The following is a 25,272-nucleotide window of genomic DNA, read 5'->3' as shown; positions in this document are numbered from 1 at the left end:
GCCCGACGCTGTGCACCCGTTCGGTGTTTCCCTGTCTGGGCGGCGTGCGCGCGTGCGTGCAGGCACAGGCGCAAGCATGCATCGCAACGGCAAGGAAGCCGCGAATTCCAACTCGTGAGTTTGAGCGCATGCCCTGTTGTGCGAGCATCTTTTCGCTCCCTGTGACGCCTGCCGTCAAGGACTTGTCACCATTGTTCGTTATTTTTAAGCGCGTGTTCTGGTCCAAACTCTGTCGGAATGTCAAAGGTGGAACGCGTGTTTATTTTTATGTTGCTTTTCACCGCGGCTGTGAACTCTAACCCGAGCTACAAACTCTCCCTTCTTAGCAAACAGCACTAGTTAAGGACATATTCCTTCACTAGACTCGGAGGCAATGACATTTGTATGACACCTAACGTATTCATTGCTGCGAAAGTTATACGACAATCTCTTCAGCGCCTCGTACTATGTGCTAACATAAAAGGCTGAAAAAACAAGGAGGATGCTGTTTCAGCACCCGTTAACCACAATCAGAGATTCCAATGACGGCTGTTCTTTGTGGGTTTTAGTGCGCCGACCGGCAGTGTTGTTTGTTGCGCTACCCGTTGACAGTGGCTGCAGCGGGAGTACAAGCTGACAGCCGCTCCGCTCGTGGTGTTCCGGGAACCAGCGGCCGAGATATGAAACCTGCGAATCGTGAGCTATCGGTTACAAGATTTTCCGCTCACCTCTTTGCCTGTACAAGCTTCAGAAACCAGTCCACTCAAATGTCCGCCATAGAAGCCGTAAGAATGGAGTTACGTGCCTGTCAGGATTCGTCTACTGACGTAGGCTGAGTTGACAAAGGTATGGAGCTATCGATCCGGATCGGAGAGACCGTGGATTCTTAGTCTATTTAGCAGTATGGAAGTGCTCGCCGTTAACCATGCGCACAACACAGACTATCTGGCTCTCTTGAAATCATGCCGTGTTAGAGCATGTGAAAATTCCCGTGCACAGCTCTTTAGTTGCATCAGCAGCGATAGTTTGGGGTTAATGGAAAACGCTGGTAATGCGAGCCTAACACATTTCGTCATTCGCGCTCATACAATGCGTTCACGTTTTAGCAGGCGTTTACCGACTCCTTTCTCGCCACATTCACAGGCTATACCCCCTCCCCTCCTATAGAAAAAAAAAATCTGCGTCGAAATCTTCGTTATCAATTCTGGGCACTCCCCACCCTTCAGTCTTTCGTAAGATTGTCGCGCAGCGTTTAGATAGCAGCCGGGACTGAAGCAACGGGCCGCGCTCATTCATCGCACCCATCTGGAGACCTTTGGAGCGATGCCAGCCTGCGTCGCAGCTTCACGCTCGGCGCGGCGCACACTATTTTCTTATTTCTTTCTCTCTCTCCGAGTCTCCAATTCGGGCTCAGACGATTGCGAGCGCCCCGCCGCAGCTGTTTCCGTGCAGTTTTTTCGAGCGACAGCAGCGCACATGCCGCCACCGGCCCGTCGCGTAAAACCACGTCTGGAGTGCACTGTGCTGGCACTGGAGGGCATGAGAGGTCTTCCGATCGAAATCGGAGGGGAGTCTGCTCGCCTTGCACACAGAGTTGACCGAGGCGCCAAAATCACTGTACGCATCATGGTACGCAAGCACTCCGCATGTTCCAGTTACCTCAAAGCACCCAGCAGGGCAAAAAGCAATGTCCCTTCGGGGTTGTGGCTTTATGCGGAAGTTGAACCGCTGTCTTTTCCTATGCTTTCGAAACATAGCTTAAATGCGGAGCTGAACAAATGCAAAGTTGTTGACAGGAGCATAAATATATAACGGCAGTGCAGAATTTAACTGCAATCACTCGCCGTGCACTGGCAAGAGCCATGATTTTTTTTTTCAGTTTTTCATCCAGCCGCATTGCGCCTAAACGGCCTTCATGAACTTCTCCGTACAATACCGCAGGTGGTCTAGTTTCCTGCTTTGCTAGTTCGTGGTTATCTTTAGTGGACACAATGTTCACCTGGGTGTCAGTACAAATAAAATCTGCCTTGATTTATGCTTCCTAGAAACTTGAACTGTTTATTTTGTTTTTTTTTTTTAATTTTTATTCGTGAATGGCATCGTGTCGCCAGGCTGATATAAAGTTGAGTTTTATTCCATGTCGTTTCTAGATAATGTGTGGAATTGATCTTCTTTTGTGTGGAGGAATTCTTAAGTGTGCCGCGCATCTGTCAGAAGGAGAAGCGACCGAGAACCCAAGAACTGTGCAAACTTAGAGTATGCTGTAGAGACATTCGTCCGTACAACTGTAGTAATAGCATAGCCTTTCGCTATTTTGGCTATGCGCAAATATTTTTGTCAAGTCCAAGGATCGGAACCATTTGATGTTGCATTCCTTAAATGAATTAGAATCCACTTTTCACCTTGAGCGTGCAGTTTTCAGAAAACCAAACCATAGTGTGAACGTCGAGCACGCCCTGGCTATAATATCTTTGCTGTCATGGATAGCTTTCTTGCGTCTGGATCTCACTGGTCGGCTCGAAATCAAGGTCATTTGTTGGGAAAATAGTATAAAAAACAATGATTCGAGCTGCTGAAGAATATCTGAAAAGCATGCAACCACAGTGGTACATATATGTACTCCTATATCAGAAGTAATGGTTGCGTTTGAGTATTCTTCTTTGGCAAACCTTTGTTATTCCGGAACTTCTAGTCTTTGTAAGACGGAAACAGCCTTAATCGAGTTCGAACTCGAAAAACTCGAAGAACTAAAAAACAAAATAATAGCGCCGAATGAATACCGAAAGGAACCTGTAATAACTGACACGAAAACGCCGTTAGCCTAGTGCCGGAATAGAATGCCGGTTTTCCGCTGTCGCTTTTAGATTTTATGAAGACTAGTAAGCTCTACACTAGTTCAATGAGTTTTATTTGGCACAGGGAGGATTTATTATGGGCTAGAATGATGCACAGAACCATTGTGAATTTCAGAAAGGGCATGAATCGGAGGTTGTTGAATGCAGGCAGTGTGTGCTGAAGTTAGAAGTTCCTGTAATTGGTTGCAAACCCTCAGGAGGTTGGTGTGAAATTCGAATGTGTTGTAATGTACGAGTATATAAAGGAAAGTGCTTTAGAGAGAAAGAACGGAAGTTACGATGTTCATGCATGCCTGTATGCGCCGGCAAGCGTTCGAGCAAGCACATAAATCATGAAATTTTCTTTGCTGCGCGATGCCGTCGACGTATTACTTGTAGCATGCGCCTCCATGCTACAGTTTCTTCACCTGTAGTAGCGCGGTAGCCGGCGAATAGAGTGGAGGTCAGCAACCTCTGCGCACAAAGCCAACTGCGCAAGTTGCAGGCCATTGCCTTGTACTCGAGGAAGAACGTTTGACGTGGCTGAAGAAGGTTTCATGATGCTACTAGAATTCCACTTTTAAGTCGCTGACATTTCCAAAAATAATGCTTTTATTGAGGCCTTAGCTGGCTCCTTGTTACATTAGTCTTCTCAGTCTTCTCCTGTGTGTGTACACTGATAGCGCACTAAAGCGCTGCGCGAATGACAGCTGCAGATTCTTGCGCTCAGAATCTGCTGCGTAGAGGGCGGCGGTACTCCCATAGGGTCGTCACCCTCTAGGAGTTTTGCTATTGAGAACATCGTTCAAGTAGCAGTAAAAAAGTTTTGTTAATTTATAAATGGCTGGAGTGATTTTTATCTGATTATTTCAACTGCAATGACCTTTTCTTGCTCTGTCTTTTTAAAAAAGCAAAAGATTACTGCCTCTTTGTTGTCCGTGTCGAACGGCCTACGTTCTCGTTCATGTCATTGTATTTACGAACACAAGGTCAGAAACCAGACTGGCATCTACGGAAGACTGAAAAAATGGCTTAAGCCACAGCGTCATACGTTCTTTTCTGAAATGACCCAGGAATGAAAGCTGCGAGGACCTTTGTAGACGTTGATCGGAGATCTCAACTAGTGACCTTAAATAGTTTTCTCTGTTTTGCTCCCGCAATTAACCTTTGTGTATTCCCAGTGGAACAGGACACTAAAACAAAACATTGCGATAGTGCATGGATTCAGGTGTGAAGGAAGGGTGAGAGAACGGGCTTTCTGGCTGGTTGAGCAATATAGGGCGCTTCCGTTGTTGCAGACAATCCGATCGCTCCCACTGAGTTATACATTGAGTCCCGGTTATGGGATCGTAGTTTGTACAAAATCTGTTAAAGCTGGCCTCTGGTCGGGCATTAGAACCAGCTGTTTTGGCTATTTGTATCATATGACGCACCATGACAAAATACTTCTATTCGGGTCACTACTTAGATAAAACTGGGACTCGTTGTACTGGTTGGTACTCATTTAGGAGTGGTGTTCAGAGGAATTATCTCCTAATCTTCAACTTTTTGAAGTGATCGATTAAAGGGATGTGTTCTTTGAGAAGAGCACATCACTTTTCGGTAAGGTCTTCACCGGTAGTGGTTTACTTCCGCTTCCAGTGCGCAGTCGATGCCCCGGTAAAGCATCAATGACATGTTGAACTTCTGTCCTCTTCCCCGGACACGAAGTGCGCAACTCTCGGATGTTCCTTCATCGTGACAAACAGGACGGGGCGAGGTCTGTGCTTGTTAAGTGGGCAAGCAGAAAGCCATGGCGCAGGAGCGTCGTCGGTATCTTGTTTTTTGTGTGGAGCCGAACTTTCTCGTGTTGAATGATTGCTTATTTATGCGGGCGAACCCTGCGCAGGCGCGGACTCAATTTCTGCACTGTCTGAACGTACGTAGGGCGTTGGGTAGACATTTGTACCATACTTCAGCAGTTGAACCAGTAATGATATGCCTATTTCAACGTTGTAAGTTCTTTAATGGTAGCATGCTATAATGGCTCAATGTTTTGCGGTGAATGAAAACTAGGCATGACGTGAAGGCGACAACGGATTATTAAGAATCACAGTGATCCAGTAGGCAAGCCATTCGTCATTCAATGTTAACGAATGGCAGCTCTTCGGATTATTTTTTAATCGGTCTGGAGATGCTTAATACTTGCCGCCGGAGGTAATGACTGCCGATAAAGTTGATGGCTTTACGGAGAACGGTACGTTGTCGATGAGCCGATGTACGAAACCTAGATTTTGCTGCTTGTCATGAATTTCGATGGTACGTGCATTCTAGCACTTCAGGCTTAAGTTTGCTTTGGTCGCAGCGGGGTCACTTTACGTTAAAGAATTTTTTTAGCTGACTAGCGCTGCGAGTAAATGTCGACGCCTTCGTACGCGAACGTCCCAGTGGCCGATAACCCAAAATTCAAATCTTCAAAACATGGGTGGGATTACTTAAAGTGCGGGTTTTTTCGTCGCATAATATATCTTTATCATCTGTCTAATTTCGTTTTTCTTCCGCAGGAGCCCTACACCAGCCACCCCTGAGAGAGCTAAGCTGTTCAACCGGCGTTGTGTAGATGCTCAAGAACGGCAACAAGATGGCGTGCATCGTCCCGCATTTACACAGGTGACGCTTCCTACAGCGAGTACTTGGATGTTTTGAATACAAACGTGGGGGGCGTAAATGCCAGCCCAACATCATTATAACAGTGTCTTAGCATCGGCTGCTGTCATAACGTTGCGGTTGCTGATCAGTGATCAGCGGGTGCCGTGAGCTGTGGTTTGCATTTTGTCGTGCTTCAAACTTTCATGCCGTTAGTACATCATGAACTGCTCTTAGCCACGACCGTCTATGTTGCAGTGAACACGCTCTTACGAGGTCAGAATAATTTCACGAGTGCTCGTAGTATTGGACGCAGCCTCCAGCAGCATTTCGTGAACTATCGTATCCAGTGGCGGTTACAAAAGCCTGACAGCGAAAATAAGAAAACCGCTGAAGGTGTTCGCTCATGTCCTAAGTGGTCTAAATTATTCCGGAGCCCTCCACTACGGCAATGCGGGACTTGCGGTTAGGCCCGTTGTTGACCAAGACGTGCTACTCAGTGCTAAACAGGTACTCTACTCTGTCCTGCAATCATGAAACATTACAATCCTAACACGGATGGGCGGTGTCCGCACTGTGAGGAGACCTGGGAGATCTTCCACGTGGTGTGGGCATGTACTCAAAATCCCCATCTCCCCTCTTCCCCTGCCCCTCCCCGAGAGGCACGGGAGATTGCCATCCTCAACTGCCCCTTGCTTTAGTCCCAAAAGGCTCTGGTGAAACGGGCGTGATACGGGGCCTCATCATGCGGTGTCTCGGACTAGGGGCGCCGACCATGTAGCCGGGCCACTCTGTGGCTCCCAAACTCTATTCCACAAAATAAAAGTTTTCACCACCACCTCCACTACGGCACCCCTTTCTTCCTTTCTTCTCTCACTCCTTCCTTTATCCCATCCCTTACGGCGTGGATCAGTTGTCCATCGATATGTGAGGAAGTTACTGCGCCATTTCCGCCCCTAAAAAAAACAATTTTCAATTTTTTCAGTCTCCCTGGAGTTCTGTCCGACTGCACTGTTAACCTTCGAGTGCCGTCTGACGGCGCTCTTATTCAGCCTTAGAGTGCTGGTTGCTGCGGATAGACTGGGGGAATTCACCATATGAATGTTGCCATAGAAAAATCTACTTGGTCGTCAGCTCCGATATCTCATTACTAACCCATCGAGTTCGCTGCTTCAGCACACAAGTTTGGTAGATTGCCCCGCAATACTCGTGGGCAAGAACGCCGAAGGAGAAACTGGGAACGTGCTCTATTTGGCTCTATGCCATAGTTAATGAAAAATTAGCTGTGGTTTAAACTCTGGTTAAGGCCGGCGAGAACCGAAAGCTTCCTTTGCGGGGTACGTTCGCGAACGCCACACACACTGCCGAACGAATTCTCCTACCCTTTCCAAAATTCCAGATGGCTGTTTTGCTATCGCCGATTATGAAATTGGCTTCCGTTCCAACGCAAGCGAGCGCTATCGCAACCAGATTTGCTCGGCAGTCCTGCGGGATGCTCGATTTGCCTCGTAGTCTCCTATCTGCTTGCAGGCCTACCATTTCGAGGATAGCTCTGCCCGTGGTCGTTCGGCTTAATCTTTCGAGCTGCGAAATTCTTACAGCCTCCGCTATTTCGTCCCAGGTATTGCCCTGGTGGGCAGACTGTGATCACGTCAGTAGGTCACATGACCTGCCACAAGACTGCACTGATGCTGCCCTCTTGAAAACCTACCAAAATTAAGCTTTCGTTTCAATACATCATAGATACAGCGTTCTTGGTCATGGATCTGTAGCAGACAGGTGTTGGTGAGTGGAGACACCACGGGTTTCCGAGGACATGTGAACTCGACTCTCCCACGTCTAGACGTGGGTGGCAGTCCACACGCCTTCAGCTCTCACGCCGCTCGCTGAGTGATGAAGAGGTGCTGCTCATTTCCAACTGGCAGCCCAGTACGTCGTACACCGATATGCTGTGGTGTCGTTTTGGTTTTTGCGCTCGAAGCTACAGTTGTAGCCGATTGTGATCACCGCGTTCTATCCTTTTTGCGTCTCATTCACTTCCGCTTAGGACAACAGTGCCAGCAGCAGGCAGCTGGCCATTAATAGCTAAACGTTCATTCATTCATTAGTTGCTAGAGCGACTTCTCTGGTGAAGCGGTGCTCCCGGGTTCAACCCTGGACCAGGATCAATTTTTCTTTAACTACGAAGTTTGTGAGAAAGCTGTATACCTCTTCCTTGTAGCCGTATGGATGCGCTCGCTTGGATGCCAGTGAGTAATTATTCCCTTATTACAGATAACTGTCTCGGCCGCTTGAATTTAGGGTCACGCTCGCTTTTGTATAGAAAGAGCTCCGTGTGTTTTAAGGGGGCGGTCGCATATTTGTGCGTGCTGAAGCAGAGCTGCATGCGACAAAGGGTCGTGAGCAGGTTGGCACAGACTATGCGACAAAGTCCGAACGTTAAATTCGGGTAGGCGCGCCGCCCCGGGTACAATGTTACACCCGACATGGTCGGGGTCCTGTCGGAAAGCGGCAAATGTCCGCGTAGAGATCGCGTCTTGCGTAGATCCGAAGCGGCGTCGTTTTCTTCTATAGGTGACCTTATAATACCGCTGAGTGTATAAAACAATGGTTCGCAGCTACAATAAAATCAAATTGTAGTCGTTGCTTGCCTCGTCCTGTTCATTCCTTCCACACGTTATTGTGTTTTCGCTTCGTGTTTACTTCGTTCTAAGAAAGGCAAGTGGCGAAGTTTTGTTAGTTCAGTTACGGCCTATGTGTGTACTAGAACAGTACTGAGTAAGATAGTTTATGAAGGATTTACCGTCCTAAAGTGACTCAGGCTATGAGGGATGACGTAGTGAAGGGCTCCGGAAATTTTGACCACCTGGGGTTATTTAACGTGCACTGACATCGCACAGTACACGGGCCTCCAGATTTTCGCCTCCGTCGACATTCGACCACCGCAGCAAGGATCGAACCCGTGTCTTTCGGGTCAGCAGCCGAGAACCATAACCACTGAGCCACCGCGGCGGCTTGAGTACTGAATAAGAGTAAAAGGTTGGCGTAGATGATCAATTTTTAACTTCGCCATCATTTGACGAACCTAGAGGCGGTGTCGGTTAGGCGGGTGTGCTAGGAGAACGCTCCCCAGGAAAGGCCGGATGAGCGGGATACTTAAGCTCGTTCTCAAACGCCAGAAAAAAATATATTCAGTTTTTCTTCAGGAGCGTAGCCACAGCAAAATTTCGCTTTCTGTCTTGTCAGGTAACGAGGAAGTGCTCGTGGACCTGACAGCATTCAGTGAAAGATATAACGCATCTGAAAACGTCTTGCGCAGAAAGAATATTGTGTTTCTTGAATAAAATTAGTTTCAAGGCTGATATGGCTTAACTGTGAAAAGAAACCATAGCTATTCTGCTATGAAAACCACGTAATGACCGAAAGTATCTGGCTGGGTAGGCCTGTAGACTTACTTGCGGTCAGATTTATGGTAAATTATGTATGTGTGTTTGGCATGAATAAATTAAGATTGTAGCAAAAATTCAGAACCGTTATATTCAGTGGTGGCACTTAATTTTTTTACCTTTCGAAAGCGCACAGTTTCAAGTTGAAGATCGCATATTATCTGAGCGCCCCAGGTATACCGTCTTGCTCAACTTTAGGGAAACTCACCACTTTTTTGAAAATTCCGCACTGTTCTAGGATTCAATTCTATATAGGCTGCAGGTAAACCATGCCAAGTGTTTTTGCGCTAGCATTCATGTTAAGGACGTAATCGACGATTAAATTTTAGGCTTCTCCTCAAAGCCACACATGTGTGCGCAGAAGCTTGGTGTGCCGTCAGGGAAGATAAGATTTCAAATTTCGGCGGCCGCCAAGCACTTCCTGCCGTGCCTAGGTCGCTGCTGCCAAACAACGTTCACACGCCTTTTGCTTCGGTGGTGTTAGATTTTTTTCCTTGAAAGCATGCGCTTATGCTTTCGAAATGTGCTGATCCATCGATGACGTCATTATGCGCCTCCCTACTTGGAGCTGTGCGCTGCGGAGAAGCTTGATGGCCGTATCGATTTCAATCGGCAATTACGTCACCATTTCAAATGCTAGACCGAAAGAACTTCGCATGCTTTGCAAATTTCACACAATCTACCCCTTTAAGCTCGTCGATATTTAAAACCTATGCAGTTGCCGTAACACCTTCCTGGGAGCTGTACGCCTAGGAAAACTGATACATTCAGGGCAGCAGTGGGGCAAGGCTGTAGTGCTTCATTGTTTCTGATAACATTCCACATCGTTACGTTCATCGTAACAGTTTGGCTATTGTACTTTCTTTAGGCGGACGATATCAAGATAAGCTATGCTCACGCGCTTCGACGACATGAGCAAAGCAGCCACAAGTTGTTATCAATCGTTTAGTAACATGCTCTGATAAAGTAAGCTCAATTTCTCTTTTAGTCAGTACACAGGTGTCGTTCCGAACCCCTCCACGCGCGTTAGGACAGCAAGTATTCCTGTGCGAGAGGAAATCCAAACGTGCTCATTGTGCTCAGTAAAAGGCTATCGCCTACGAGTCATATACTCCACTCGAGAAACGAACACGTCCGGATGATTATAATTCATAAAAATCTTCTATTATGTCTAGTTTTGCATATATATCGCATTTTGCTTGAAGTTGTCGTGGTTATGGTCAAGCTGGAGAACCCGCACTATACGTAGATTCAGACCTTGTCTTTTGCTTGGGAATCCGAATATGCTCAGGAGAATTCAGAACCGCTTCAACTCCGAGCTCTTACGCGCAACGCAATACTTGTGGAGTGACAATGGCCGCGCCCACTTGAGTGATACGTAGATACTGATAGTTTTATCATCGGAAGGTCCCCCGTAACGACCATTCTGTGTCAGCTCGCGATATTAAGGGAGTATGGGCACTAAAGTTCGATGTTGTGGGAAGCCTGTCGTGTTGTGCCTGGCAATTAAAACATCACTTCCACCATGTATTCATTACGGCTGAGGCCTGAAATATATTTCCATTTTTTATAATGCTTGCAACAGCAAGCACGCTGTTGTTAAGAGAGATGTCTTGTAATCAGGATTTCGAGCTTGGTGTATCCTGTGTTTCATGAAAGCCGGCCATTAAATTTTAAAAATAGTGTTTTTTGAGGTAAAGAGAGGCTTTTTGCAACATATTAATACCAGTATTGGCGGGCGTCAAAAAACAGTTGCATCATGATAACTATATAGTAAAGCAATTAACTAAATTGTAATAGATAACTTACTATTACCGATGGGTACCTCACTGCAGTTAGATTTGTGGCCGGACTTTAGTAATGGCCGTAACAGTTTACAGAATTTTGAAACCATAATTACCCTCGCCGCTATGGCTCGATTATTTGCGCCATTTCTCGCGTCCACACAGAATCTCGCGCCCACATTTCTGTCAGAGGCGCCCGCCTGTGGCAGATAGACTGAACGAGGAAGATAGGTTGTTGTCGTGGGTGGGGCATGGTACAGATTGGCGCTCTTTGCGGGCGGCTTGTGGTGAAATTGAATGAGGGGCGGGGACTGAATTCTTCCGAGGGCTAAAATTTGGGGAACACTTCAGCTCCTCCTTAAGGACATGACGCCATAAATTTGTAGATGTAGCGGGAATCACGATGACGTGATGTAATTAAGGGCACAATAATAATAATTGGTTTTTGGAGAAAGGAAATGGCGCAGTATCTGTCTCATATATCGTTGGACACCTGAACCGCGCCGTAAGGGAAAGGATAAAGGAGGGAGTGAAAGACGAAAGGAAGAAGAGGTGCCGTAGTGGAGGGCTCCGGAATAATTTCAACCACTTGGGGATCTTTAACGTGCACTGACATCGCACAGCACACGGGCGCCTTAGCGTTTTTCCTCCTTAAAAACGCCGCCGCCGCGGTCGGGTTCGAACCCGGGAACTCCGGATCAGTAGTCGAGCGCCCTAACCACTGAGCCACCGCGGCGGGGCTAAGGGCACAAATAAAACGCAGATCTACAACATGAAGTTATATTACTCAAATCAGTGCGAGGCGGACACAAAAAAATATGGAGGGCACTCAAAGGTGCGCTAAAGAGGATTCTGAGCTCGTCTATTTAACACGGCAACGCGATATAAAAGCTCCAATTACTCTTAAAGACTATTTATTGTACTGTGCGGCCGACCTTCTTATTAATTAAATCGAATCGAACGTCCCAGCTCCCGCCTATCTTTCTTTCTTTTTTTTTTTGAACTCGCCTCCGAAAGTAGGAGTCAACCAACGCGTAGAGGGCATTTCAGCCAGTCTCGTGGCGGCTTGCCGCTCTGCCTTCGGCGAAGTAATACGCTAAGCAAAGAGTTCACGTGTACTTTTATTTCTGCGGGCCTAACTTTTGGCTATGTTGTCTGCGACTGAAAGTATTTATTTACGGAAACCTAAAGAAACTATATAAATGAAAGCGAAGCCACCACGCGGCTGGCTAAAAGACAACTGGCTGAAAGTCACACTGCAGGATGATATTCATTTACCTTCTATGTTCTTAATCTGCTCGCGCGTAGGCTGGATTCAACGACGCCTATGTGCAGCTGTCTGGAAGAAAGACGCTTCTCAGCGGCCTGCTCAATCAAATCGGAAAACCGCGCTGCAGCTGTCGCCGTTGGAAACAGTCAGCTCGAAGGCACTTGCCTGTGCTGGGCTGGCTGCGCTCATACCCTGTCAAGGAATACCTGCTCGCTGATGTCATCACCGGCTTCACGGTCGCCATGTTTCACGTGCCCCAGAGTAAGTGGTTAATCTACATTGGCGTGGTCACGCTTATTACAGCGGGAGCTGTATATGCCTCGTCCTCCCGGAGGTACGCACGTCCTCTGGTCACGTGACCATCATTTTCGCACCGCGTCCGGTGACTGGTGCTGACGTTGTTTACGATGTGAGGACGGTGCGTGTCGGCGCGTGGTTTACGCATGCGTTTGTGCACAGTGATTATCATGAGAGTTGTTGAGGGTTGATGAAGAGAGGCATGCACAGCGCTGTAACTGTCTCCGCTGAACGGTTCACCGCAACGGTTGTTGTCTGTGGGAATGGCTTCGGAAGGGCGGAGGAGTGTAGACGCTCCCGGTGGGCAAGAAGTAAACGGAAGGGCAGGAGCGATCGAGATTGTTGCTCAATGGTGCAGGAGCTAAGTTCGAAGTGCGCACGGTCCTAGCAACGCGCGCACATTCACTGCCTCAGCATAAGCCAGAAGTACCTTGGTGACGGAGCGAATTCTTGTAGCCGGGCAAGGTGGGAACAGAAGCTCATCGAGGTCATGTATCCGTTTCGTCAACAGGTGGTGTCTGACCGTAGGGCGCAAGTGAAGTGGGAGCGTTGTGGAACGGGCACGCGGAGAATTCGCGGTGTCTGCGAGTTCCGCTTTCCTAGAAGGGTGCAGGCGTGAAGAGCTGTCCTTGTTCCAGTTGTACCAGGACGTAAGCGCACATAAAGTATACATGCATATACTATATCGTGCCCATACTGAGAACAAAAAATCATGTGGAGCCTCAAACTACAAAACACTGCGAAAATTCACGACAGGCAGCATATATGGCAATCAGCTGTCGCTTATATCGCGGTCTACGCACTGTTTCACTGCCTAAAGCTTGAGGAGTGCACAATCAGTTCGGACTGTGCAGCCCAATCACAGTAAGCTGCCTCTGTGAAATCCACCATTCAGATCGCTGCTGCCAACAGCCCCGTGCCAATATGGCTGCGCCAAGAAAAGTAATAATAATAATAATAATAATTGGTTTTTGGGGAAAGGAAATGACACAGTATCTGTCTCATATATCGTTGGACACCTGAGCCGCTCCGTAAGGGAAGTGATAAAGGAGGGAGTGAAAGAAGAAAGGTAGGGAGAGGTGCCGTAGTGGAGGGCTCCGGAATAATTTCGACCACCTGGGGATCTTTAACGTGCACTGACATCGCGCAGCACACGGGCGCCTTAGCGTTTTTCCTCCATAAAAACGCAGCCGCCCGCGGTCGGGTTCAAACACGGGAACTCCGGATCAGTAACCGAGCGCCCTAACCACTGAGCCACCGCGGCAGGTTCGCCAAGAAAATTAAAGTTGAAAAGGAGTATGGCCGCATTCGCAGCGAGGGGAGGAAAAGGCAAGGCGGCGTTGGGTGATTATCGCCATGCTTATGCGACAGCCAGACCTGATGCAATCCCGTACCTAGTTATGGCTTGCGTCATCATTCTGTCAATCATTTACCAAGCTGCTAGTGTTGATAACTCGCCTTATTGGCAAGGAAGGAGCCCTGACACTAACAGCGGTGACTTAGTGGCTTAGATGTTCAGCTACTGATCCCAAGCTCGTGTGGGCACATTACGGCCGCAGCGGCCGCATTTTCATGGAGGCGAAAGCGCAAAAAAAAAATGGGTACACAAGCTCCGCCTTTAAGGGCCGGACGCGATACGGTTAATGGCCCCGTCAGCGACTCCACTTGGTCTCATTAGCATATTACCCTATCACGTGCTCTCCTAATGTTACTACATCACATGACATACCAATGTCGCGCGACACCAGCATACAGTGCTTCGCGTACACTCGCCCCTCACTGACATGCACCTTGGTACATGCTAATCACTGTTACCTTAATTTGTTCTTCTCTTATCGCAAACATACTCCTTAGTAACATTATGGGAAATACCGCATGACGTATATATAACCCCCGCCTTAACCAAACTCTACTAACGTGCGTGCGTGGCCTAGGAGTAGCGTGTCTGACGCATTCTAAGGGTAACAGATTTTATTTCAGCAGAATTCATTTACTTTATATATCAACACATCAGAATGACGTTCGAGTTATGTTGAGGCCTTGTGATCGCAGTATATGTAATGTTTCAATCGCTTTTAAATCCCTCCGCTCCACGTGTGACATCAAACCCTTACGAGCAATCCAGAGTTACGCGACTCAACGCAGGACACCACAGACGGGACGCCGCATTTTCCGCTGAACGGAAGCCTTCAAACTATCGCTTTAAAAGGCTGGTGTATTATGCAATGTTAAAATTCGATTAATAAGAAGAGCTGGGCTAAATTAATGGGCACTCTTCACTATGCCCTCTCGCAGTGCCCATGTGTCCCTTCGGAACGTTGAAAGGACATACCACCACTTTCTGGCATGTAGTCGGCGTTGATCAAAGGACATGGCCCGCTTTTGCCATTAGAAACGATTAACATCTACAGTAGAAGACAAGCTCTGCAGAACACTTCTCGCAATTTTCAAAACATGTTTTTTGACATTCAAAACATGTTTGCTGCCTTATTGCGAATTTACTGTCAGTAATTATGGTTTTTTTCTGAACTGACCTGCATATGGTATGACTTACTGTCTTTGCAGGTTTGGGGTATGCACTCCTTGCCTCGGTGCCGCCGGTCTGTGCTCTCTACAACGCTATGTTTCCCATGATGATCTATGCTCTTCTCGGCACGGCCAGGCAAGCATCGGTTGGTAAGGTGGCGCTGTAGCTTTCTAATATGTACAATGCTTTTGATCCCCATGGGGACGAATAAGCATTTGCTAACCGAAGAACCTAAAATAATACCGCAGAAAAGACTGTTTTGTTTGATTGTAGCGCTCCCCTGTCGCAGTATGTACGACCAACTAGCCCCCTAGAAAGCTTTACTCTTGTTCAGTATTTATTGAGAAAGAATAAATCATGTTGAGTCATCAGCACTTCCTCTTTGATCATTTCTTGCCTGAAGTTAAATGGTTCAGGATATCGTTTGCTGGAAGCTGCATAAAGCACCGAAGGAGGCTGTAAACGGCCCAGCCTAAAGTGAAATATATATAAATGCGCGCATGAAGGAAGCATTCCATGGAGTCGCCTGCTCATAGCGCTTCTATAAACAGAAGAAATTGTTACTGAGATGCAAGTTACGAAAGCATATTGGAACACACTTGATTAGTTCGGAAAGCGCCAGGGGTCATATCTGCTAATAAAGACGAGGCCGGGCAAATAAAGGCGAAGCGTGTTCTACATCTCACCTTTTTTTTTTCTTTAAGGCAGTTTTCATTAACGTGGGCGCTGCTGTTGCTGGATCGCGAGATGCTTCTGATTTCAAAATTGTGGTGTAATGCTGAAGAAAGAAAATCATTTCAATGATTATACGCATTTCACAAGAGTTTGGAGCATTCTCAAGAGACGTCAGCGGCGCGTGTGTCGATAGGTCAAAATAGAAGAACGTAGTTGTGCATTCTCTTGCGAAAGACTGTAAATAGTTGTAGCAGAAGGTACCTACGAAATATGGACATAGGCAGTGTTCCCGCAGAGTGGTGGAAGAAAAACTGTGGAACCATCTTTTTTTTACGTGCTATGGTCTGCAAATTGGAATATCGGCATTATTCATTTGTATTTACAGCGTAATTACATTCACTACAAGACTGAGGCTTCCACTTTTAACTGCACCTGCTGCGTGCCAAGCGTATGCACTTTATACCTGCAACATTCGAAGCCTCATCATCATCTGACATGCATCCAGTTCCCTGCTGTGCAAACTGCGTTTCCATTTTGGGAGAGAGGGGAGGGGATGTTGCGTTACTCTGGTGCTCAGCGCACTGTCAGTTTTACGCAATGCATGTACAGCTCAGCTTTCCCTTTTATTAGTCTCGATTGTCTTCTAATACAGGTTGCCATATATTATGTCAGCTTCGCTTTGGGAGCGCACACCTTAGACAGAGCTTTATCCGGACTAAACAAGAGAAACCTAGATGTGATCCTGCTGAGATGTGCTAACCACAAACCACATTTTTTGTTGGGGCAAAAAACTCAATACACTAAGAATTAAGCATCTCCAAAAATTTTAAGCTGAACACGTTCCGTTCCAGGCCAGGTTAAAAAGCACTCGGTGGCATAACCTGGGTTTTCGCTTCTTTAAACAAAGCAAAGATCATGAATAAATTTTGAGATGTTTAAAGATTTAAATTTTTTTTCCTCAACGCAAACACAGTAACCAAGAGCAGAAATTTTCGACAAGCGCATTGTTTCAAATGAGAGTTATTTATGAACGCAATTTGTTTACATATCGTAAGATTGCATCATAACAGTGAATATATCATTTGATCCCTCCTCCGAATGCTTGTAGTTTTCTTGTATTTACTGTCGAAAACTCACTTTGTTTTTTATGGCAGCCTGAACTAATCGGTGCTTTAGCAGGACAAACTTTAAAACCAGGATTTTGCTACGCATCGGTAGGTGAAACTATTCCCATCAATATGTTTTTAGCAATACCTTACAATATTCCGCGATTACCTCACAATTAAAGGGGTGTCCAAGAAATTTGCTCCCGACTGCATTCGGTGCATGAAGACTTTAGTTTTCTATGTGCCATAAAAACCAACGCAGCACAAGACTAAGATGAATGCATCATCTATGCAGGCGCCGACGCCGTGACGTCCATGATGACAGGTAGCGTGGTGCGGCAGCTCACCATAGATGGCCCAAGTGGTCGCAGCTTTGCTGCCATGAACATGAGCAACGGCACGGTAGCGGGGCCTTACACAGTGGCTGAGGTCACAACGTCCCTCTGTCTGACCATTGGCATCATACAAGTAAGTGGCGATGGCTGCAGATTTTGGCCACCGAAAGGTGCACTGTTTGGTAGCGCCTCTTAGGAAATGCGTCGCCGTGGTCCGAAGGAGCAATACATGGTAGAGAACAGCGTGACCGAAGATATTGCCAGCAGGACATATTGTGCACGTCTCGCGATATAATCAGTTATACAGATAAGCAAAAGCAAAAGTAATGCGATGGTGGCGCTCAGACAACAGCGCACGCAGATGCGCTGGAAAAGGAGCTGTTTTAGTTGGGCAAACTTCAGTCTGAAAATAAAAGGAGCTCACCGGAGGCGCTGCGAACTCGTGCACGGGGCTGTGATCGGCAGCGAAATGACGCTGAGGAGACAAATCAAAGTTGGCCTTTACCGATAGATTACCTTGGTCTAATCACAGAGGGGCTACTCTCACTGTAAACAGCACTAGCTAGAAAAGTGAAAGAATACAACACGGGTGTCACCGTCAACGCCCATTTTCGCAACAAACTGCGGCGTCGTCACGAATGTTGTATTTACGCTTATCCCTAAGGCTTCCCTACACCAACAGCCACTTCGAAACAGTGGCTACGGAGTACTTTACTTTTCAGTCTTTACATCATATTTTTGAATAAGGTGGCGCGAGAAAAAAAGTTTACTTTTTCATCCAAGTTTCTCAGCATTAATTTCATCTTTTGCGGCCGAAGAATGCCGACATATTTAAAGATAGCCAAATAATTGAGTTTAGCAAGGACCTAATATTGGATGGAGTTCTCCTCAATGCCCTTTTGATGTTCACTGAGTGCATTCCAGATAGCCTCTTTACCGTGCCCTTGAATGGTCCAGAATATAGTACAAGCTCTCGCCCGCGATTACCATCATTTGGGAGCGGTCTAGCGGCGTTTCGAGACTAGATATGATAGCTTGTCTCGAGTAGTAAAGAGGAAGCGTTAAGGCGGTGTGACGGCGGCGATAAACAAAAAACACGCAAATATGTGCGAAAACGGGCCTTTCTCTCTTTCCCTCGCCTTATTCTCAACCTATTCCGAGGCTGTGCAAAGAAAAAGTGTGATGACTTGGGGCTGACTGATTCGAAAACAAGTTTCAACCTGTGATGCTGGCGCATATATATGACGTGTAATCGACGAATGCGCTAAAATTCGACCTAAATATTGAGGGAAGAAGTATACCGCCGTTAGAGCACGCCTACACTCTAAATAGAAGTCTTGCCCAGTGATCGATATGTCCCCAATTCACAGGAACGCCTTTATTTAAGCGTTGTTCGCATTGTTATCTGTAAGTTGGCTCTATTCACACATGGTTCTTTCTTTTTTTAACTTTTATTTTTTTTTTCTCACGTGCAGTTGGCGTTCTGCTTCATGAACCTCGGTACGCTGAATGTATTCCTTTCGGAGCACATGATCAGCGGTTTCGCGACGGGCGTAGGAATCCAGGTTGTTATCAGCCAACTAGGGTCACTGTTTGGGAACAAGGTGCCTCCTGTGAGTGGAATGTTCACCGTTTACCGGGTGAGTAGCGAAGAAACATCCACTGGGTTCGATTTTTAGCATCCCTTGATTATCTCGTTCACGGCGCCGTGCGTTGATCAATCCAAACTCTATAGCTGCCCTTTAAACGGCCTCAACTGTTGTCACTCTGCTCCTTCCATGGCAGCCACATTCCGGGTGGTTACCGTTGTAACCAGAATCTGGTTACGTTTTCCCAAGCCCTCGCCATATCCTCCCCTTTTCACGGTAACCTCCTCGTCATTGCAGGGTAACTACCATCCGGGTAATTTCCGCGGCAACCGCCGAGCGGATGCGCCTTCTTATGTTCTCGTCATACCTTTCCCCTTTTAGCGTGACCATCCTCCGGTTTACTCCTTCGCTTTCGCCACACCCTCCTCCTTTTACAGAAACCACCTTCCGGTGAGTTGCCATGACAGCCACCCTCTATACTTGCGCCTTCCTACGCTCTCGCCATAAAATCCGCTGGCATGGTAGCTCTCCTCGTTCTTCCAGGGTAACTACCTTCCGGGTGGTTTCTGTGGCAACCGCTGACGGTTGCGCATTCCACAGCCAATGTCATACCTTCCTACTTGAGCGTTTACCAACCCCCAACTGGCTCCCATGGCAATGCACCCAGTGGTTACGCCGACAACTACGACACACTACTACTACTACAACCCGAAACCCGGGAACGGGCGCTAGTTATCGCTGTAAAAGAGGCCGTAAAGGCCTCAAGAATGTTTTGTTAAGTTATACTCCCCTGATGTAAACACTGTAAGGTCATGGCCCCCGACTATGCCAAGGCCGCCCAAATGCTCGAGGAAGAACGCGCCAGAACCAAGTTGGCCGATGTGGACGCCATCGTCGAGAGCAACCTGGCTGAACAGCATGAGATCCACTCTTACCCCACACTGAAGTTCTACCGCGACGGCCGGTCTCTAGACTACAGGGACCGCCTCAATGCTGAGGAGGCGATCCGCTGGCTCAAGATGACCGGACCTGTGGTCCAGACGCTGCGCACGGTCCATGAAGCCAAGGCATTTTTGGACAGCGCGGATGAGGCCATTATTGGATTCTTCAAGGTCTGCAGCAGCAAGGAGGCGCAGCAGTTCCTGAAGGCTGAGGGCAGACCGACTGCCACGTCTTTGACACCACTTCAGACGACGCCGTCTACAAGGAGCTGGGTACCAACAATGATGGAGTGATTCTCTTGAATAAGTTTGACGAGGGCAAAAACATTTTGGACAAGGATATCACGTCTGATAATGAGAAGGACTTTGTTCAGTTCAACAGGCTGCTGCTGCTGGTTGCTGAATTCAAACACAAAAGTGGCCAGAACGTCTTCAGGGGCCGGATCTATCAGCACAACCTGTTTTTCGTTAGCAACAAGTGAACCAACTTCAAGCAGTTTCTTGGTGACATCAGGTAAGCCGCCAAAGACTTAAAGCACAAGGTCCTGTTTGTGACTACCGACATCGACGACGAAGACCGCGAGCGCAAACAGGACTCAAGGACGCCCGGCGCGCTGTTCAGCTGGGCGAGAAGCTGCTGATGGCGGCGGCAGCTCCTCAAGCCTTGAAAGCAGCTAGGGTGCAGTTGCCAAACGGCTTGGCCTACATCCGGATATACGGCTGCCACTCTTTATAAGGCGCCCTAGAATGTCTAAACCCTTCTTGCAATACATTTCCTGCTTTCACCTAGTCTTGATGGCAAGATATGCTACAATTTCTTTGGCTCCTGGTGTTAATTGCTTTGTGTATTATTTGCGAGTTTTCTTTGTTTACGATAATTCTTGTGTCATAATTATATTCGCCGACATCCGACATACTTGTGCGCTTTTTTTGTGCTGATATCGTGGATGCATTGTAAATAGCTAATCTCACGGCTCTATGCAAGTGTGCCTTGTTGGAGCAATCAAGTCTATTTCACTGCTCTGACTAAACTGCGTGATGACGTGTGCATCTTATTAACTCTCGACGCAATAGTAACTTTGTGGCTCCGTGGCGCGGGGCCTGGTGGGTACTTTGTGTGCACAGAGTTAACTACCGTGTCCTGCGAATTTCTATTCTTTCCTTCTTCATAGACGCTGTACGGCTTCTTTGAGCGTATTAGCGACGTCGCGTGGCCGACGGCTTTGGTCGCCTTCGTCGCTATTGCAATAATCATGGCCGTCAAGCTGTTCCTCGATCCACCTGTCATAAAGAAACTGGGAATTCCGCTGCCTATCGAACTAACAGTCGTAAGTTTGTTTTATGCCACATACTACTAACAATGGTAGCACTGCCACTTAGAGCAGCAGTAATGTGTCATATTCACCTTTCAAGCCGATTTTGCCTTGGCTATCCCGAGAAGTTGGCATGCAGATTCAGAAAGAGCATGACCAGGTACACACGATTATATTATGCCATTTACAAATAGTGTTTCACCAAACACTGCCAGCAGTTGTTACAGGTAGATTTCTGAGTTAAAAACGCATTTTATTCAGCAATGCATTAGCACTTGCTGCGGATACCAAAAGACAAATACCAGAAAACCGTTTCTCTGAAATCTATTTACGAGCTTTTAAGTGTTTCAGTTAGCCTTTGTAATTATACATTTGTAGCCCTCCGTTAGTAATGGTTCACTTTAGTATTAAGGTTTTCAAAATTACGATTCTCGTCGGCGCTGCAGTGCAAAGCATTTTGCCGCCGCACACACGGCGAAGTAGTGTACAAATGCACCCACGCCTAGCGGGGTGGGAGCGCTTGACGTGTGTCCTGCCACGTGACGCGGAGGCAGTTTTGTCAAGCGGCCTCATAGCTTGGTTTAAGATGTGTTGCAGGGGTGATAAATGCGTAATGAAAGTGTTATCGCATGGTGTGATGCAGTGAATGATACGGTTGTCAGTGAATGAGTACTAGAGCGAAATTAGTGAGTGCATATTGGAGTAAAACCGCAAGCTGATAGGTATTTTCATTCGATCAGCCGCTTTTTTGTAAAGAAAAAGCGTGCTCCTGGAAATTTAGCTGATTACTATTCTGATGCCGAAAAAGACGACTTCGTCAGGAAATTTGCAGACGATATGATTACGGCGAGATTGGAATGTTTGTTTTGAATATAAGGCCACCCTGCTCAATTAGAAATGCATCATTTTTAAGGTGGCAATAATTTATTTGAGCGAACAATTTTGGTGCCATCTTAATTTCATATACCTGTAGAAGTGAACAAATTTACGAAGGTAGTTTACGCGTATTGAAAATGACTCCAGTAAAGATTCCTGGTGATCTAAGCAATGCTTCACTTTAATCACCGTCTTGTGTGGGACTCATTGTTATTTTCGTAATCTGTTTTGAGTGAATATATCATTTGCCTGTGAATAATCGGTGATCTCACACATTCGCCATTATGAAACATCATTTATTTATGCGAAAGCATTATGTGGCTCATCGACAACGAAACCAAGCGTCGGCGTTGACCAGCGGCAGTGGTTCCAAAAATCCCAGATGACGTCACCATGGCATCAAAGAAATGTGAAAGTTCTTCCCAAGGTGCGGCGAACTGAACCCAGGACTTTCAGATAGCAAGGCGAGCACACAAACCATAGGCCACAAAATTGCTTTTTTTTAAATTAAAAATTTTGAAATTTCGCCTTGTATCGAAATTCGACCGCCGCGGTCGGGACCGAGCCCGCGTCTTTCGTGTCAGCAGCCGAGCGCCATAACCACTGAGACACTTCGACCAGCCGTCGTGGCGTACTTAGCGAAAATAAATTTATTTGAGCGAGTACAGTTGTGCACGCAAGAAGAATTAGGTGCTAAGCGCAGCTTAAAAAATTGGCGGCGGTTTAGCTCTGGTTAACCATGGAGTGACGCGATAGCTGCAGCTGGCCGGCTGCAACTTGCTCAGTTGAATTGCGAAGTCTTTCGCCGTTCCGTTTCGCTGAGCCTTCCTTCTTCATCTTCGTCCCACTTCACACGGCGCATGCGCACAGCTGTTGCAGCTCGGTTTCGCCGGCGCGCCGGCTGCAGCAGCTGCTCCGCACCACGTGGCTGGTCACCTGACCAACCGCGTGACGAACCACGTGATCAGCCACGGCGCCGAGCAGAGGCAGCTACTCCGCACCACGTGACCAACGACGTGACAGCGTAGCGGCGCAGCCACAGGTTGGCGGCGCCGCCACGCTGAAGGCTCGAAATGCTACCGTAATGTAGCTATCGCTGCAAAACAACTAAGCTGCAGTTTTGGTTAGCGCCGTTTTACAAAAAACTGAAATATTCTTTTTGTATCACATACATCTACAGCTAAAATTAGACATTGCACCTGGCACTACATATACCTACAGCACTTCATTGAGTGCTAGCAGTGCTTTTTCAGACCAATAAGCATAAAGCTATGCTGTGGTAAGATTTTTTTGGCTGGCTGATCCGTTCGGTGACGTCATCAACCTTACAGCCTGGAAAGGTACCTACGCATCAGAAAGAAGATGAGACGGAACAGAGACCTGTGCTCCGCCTCCTGTTTTTCTTTGCGAGTAGTTCCATGCGTTTAGCTTCGTGAAGTTGTGCTCATTTTGCTTTTCCCCCTTTTAGGTAGTACTCTTCACTGTTGCGTCGCACTATTTCAGTCTGAACGAAAACTACGGTGTTGCAGTGGTTGGAACCGTGCCTGAAAAGTAAGCTTATGGTAAATAAACTTTATTGTTGCGAAGTACTAACTCGTTGGTACCACCCGTAGAAATTCAAGCAAGCTGACTGTTGTACTACGGGACGCTGTCTCCCTCGTTAAGCTTACGCAGCCTCACGGAGAGTGCAGCGTCCCCTTAAGTGCTCGCGTTGACTTTTAGCACTGCCAATGAATAAAGGCCTCTTAATAAGGCGAGACGCGGAATACAAAATAACCGATTGTGGTCATAATTTCCGGTTCCACAATTCATTTTTATTCATAAATGTCGAGTCTTCATCTCTATTTTGACGGGAAGCTGTAGCTAAATACAGGGTAAAAGTTGTGAATATGTTTTTAAAAGTGTGTTCGCTGAGAATTGAGCGCAAACCGCGCTTCTGGTGGTCCTGACGCATTGCGATTTCCGTAGTTTCCCGACGAAAGAGAGTGATCCATCTTAATATCACCTGAAGACGAGAGACCGGAAGATAAGAGTTTCCGTTACTTGCAATGCTGCATTCCTCTGACAAGAAGCAAAAGCAGACGAGGCGATAAACGAGGAAAACGTAGGAATATGATTATTGTAATTATTTGTGGTTTATGTAATAAAATAAAAACAAAGTAAAATGATGTTGCTAGCCGCGGCATTGAGCTGCGGCTAGCGTGAGTAAAAGGACAGGGAGGACAGCAAGGGCGGAGGGCACAGAGAGAGGGCAGCGGTAGGCAGAAACGATAGGAGGGAGGAAAAAACTGCAAGTTGATTTTCGCAGCTTTAATTTTTTCCCCAGTTGCTGTAACTGATCCGTGCGGCGTTTTGTAACTTATGGTAGTAGAATGATTGTTTATTGCGTACGGCTCCTAAGACACTAAAGAGTATAACAGAGCTCTTAATTCCTGTACAGGTGCCTGTAATAGATTTCAAAATTGATTTCTGTAAAAAAAAAGTTGTGATGCAAATATGCATAGGAAATTTCCAGTTTCATCTTTTATATTGCTAGGCGTCTTAAAAACTAATATCTGCATTGCACACAACAAACCTATTCAAACAAGCTGACACCAAAAACTTGAGCACTTTCATCTTAATTATTGATGCCCTATGAATTGCTAGTTATACACTTATGGAATAAGCACAAAAAGTTGCGTAGTCGTGCGTAATTTGGTGAAATTTTATGTAAAAACAACCAGAATATTTTTAATCGCTGCGTCTCCCCTTAAGATGGTTCGCAGTTTGCCTCAGAACACATGGTTTGGAGCCAGTGTGTAAAACGCTCAAGTGTCTCACTGACTGCTTGGCCTGAGCGAACAAGCTCGCTTGGGGTAGCTCAGTTTTGCAATTAAAAAAAAATTACGGCCTTGTATTTTCAGTTGCTGTGCCGTATACGTGGCACTATAATAGTGAACAGTTATATCAAAGGGCAATCGAGGTGGCTTACGAATGCTACTTTTAGACTGTGCAGGACCGCATTGTTAGATGCAGTGGTTATGTGGAAACTTCTCAGGTTTATAGTAGAATCCTGTAGCTAAAAGCAAGGCTTCAATGCAGCGGATATTGCGGCTCATGCACGGCAAGTAATTTTGCGGTCGTGGTAGTCATCATGATAACTACATGGCTGTATACGGGAAGGATTTCCCCGTCGCCGGGCCAAAAAAAAACTAAACTGCAAAAGAGCGGACTTAACTAGTAGGCAAGTAAATGTTGTATATATACCTCCTTTTAACTTGCGCTTCGGCTACATTTAAAATGTAAGTTGCTTTAAGAAATTGATTGAGCTAGGATTGCTCTAATTGCACCTTTCTCCTCGTTTCTACACCTACTGTCTAGACTACCCGAGCCCTCGCTTCCCAGCTTCAACGCCTCACTCATAATTCGCATTCTGCCGGACTCCTTTGTAATGGCCATAGTGAGCTTTGCCATCACTCTCTCTTTGGGTCGGATCTTCGGACAGAAGCACGGCTACGCTGTGGACGCCAATCAGGTATGCGTGTGCACTTCTATGATCAGATGCCGGCCTTATTAACTCAGGAACGCGCTAAAAACCTACATTTTCATTTTCTCGCTTGCGCGCGTTTGTGCCCCCCCCCCCCCCCCCGTTCGTCCAAGTTGAATTTGATAACATATCCTTACAGATACGCAACC

General features: G+C 46.8%; 1 protein-coding gene and 1 pseudogene across 3 annotated transcripts in view; both read left to right on the top strand.

Moving 5' to 3' along the window:
- LOC144128185 (prestin-like) overlaps nt 1-25,272 on the top strand; it is a 46,348-nt gene continuing 21,076 nt past the window's right edge. For all 3 annotated transcript variants that reach the window (XM_077661329.1, XM_077661330.1, XM_077661331.1), the window contains exons 1-9: nt 1-114; nt 5,357-5,462; nt 11,977-12,199; nt 14,801-14,911; nt 16,839-17,011; nt 18,354-18,518; nt 20,581-20,736; nt 23,066-23,148; nt 24,958-25,111. In XM_077661329.1, coding sequence (XP_077517455.1) covers nt 77-114; nt 5,357-5,462; nt 11,977-12,199; nt 14,801-14,911; nt 16,839-17,011; nt 18,354-18,518; nt 20,581-20,736; nt 23,066-23,148; nt 24,958-25,111 — 1,209 coding nt within the window. In that variant the 5' untranslated portion in view covers nt 1-76. The remainder of the gene's footprint in view (nt 115-5,356; nt 5,463-11,976; nt 12,200-14,800; nt 14,912-16,838; nt 17,012-18,353; nt 18,519-20,580; nt 20,737-23,065; nt 23,149-24,957; nt 25,112-25,272) is intronic.
- LOC144127682 (protein disulfide-isomerase pseudogene) lies at nt 18,986-19,890 on the top strand (annotated as a pseudogene).

This window comes from Amblyomma americanum, chromosome 4 (assembly GCF_052857255.1).
Source record: "Amblyomma americanum isolate KBUSLIRL-KWMA chromosome 4, ASM5285725v1, whole genome shotgun sequence".
In the NCBI taxonomy this organism is placed as follows: Eukaryota; Metazoa; Arthropoda; class Arachnida; order Ixodida; family Ixodidae; genus Amblyomma; species Amblyomma americanum.
The sequence above is the reverse complement of the archived record's forward strand: the minus strand, read 5'-3'. Positions and strand labels throughout refer to the sequence as shown.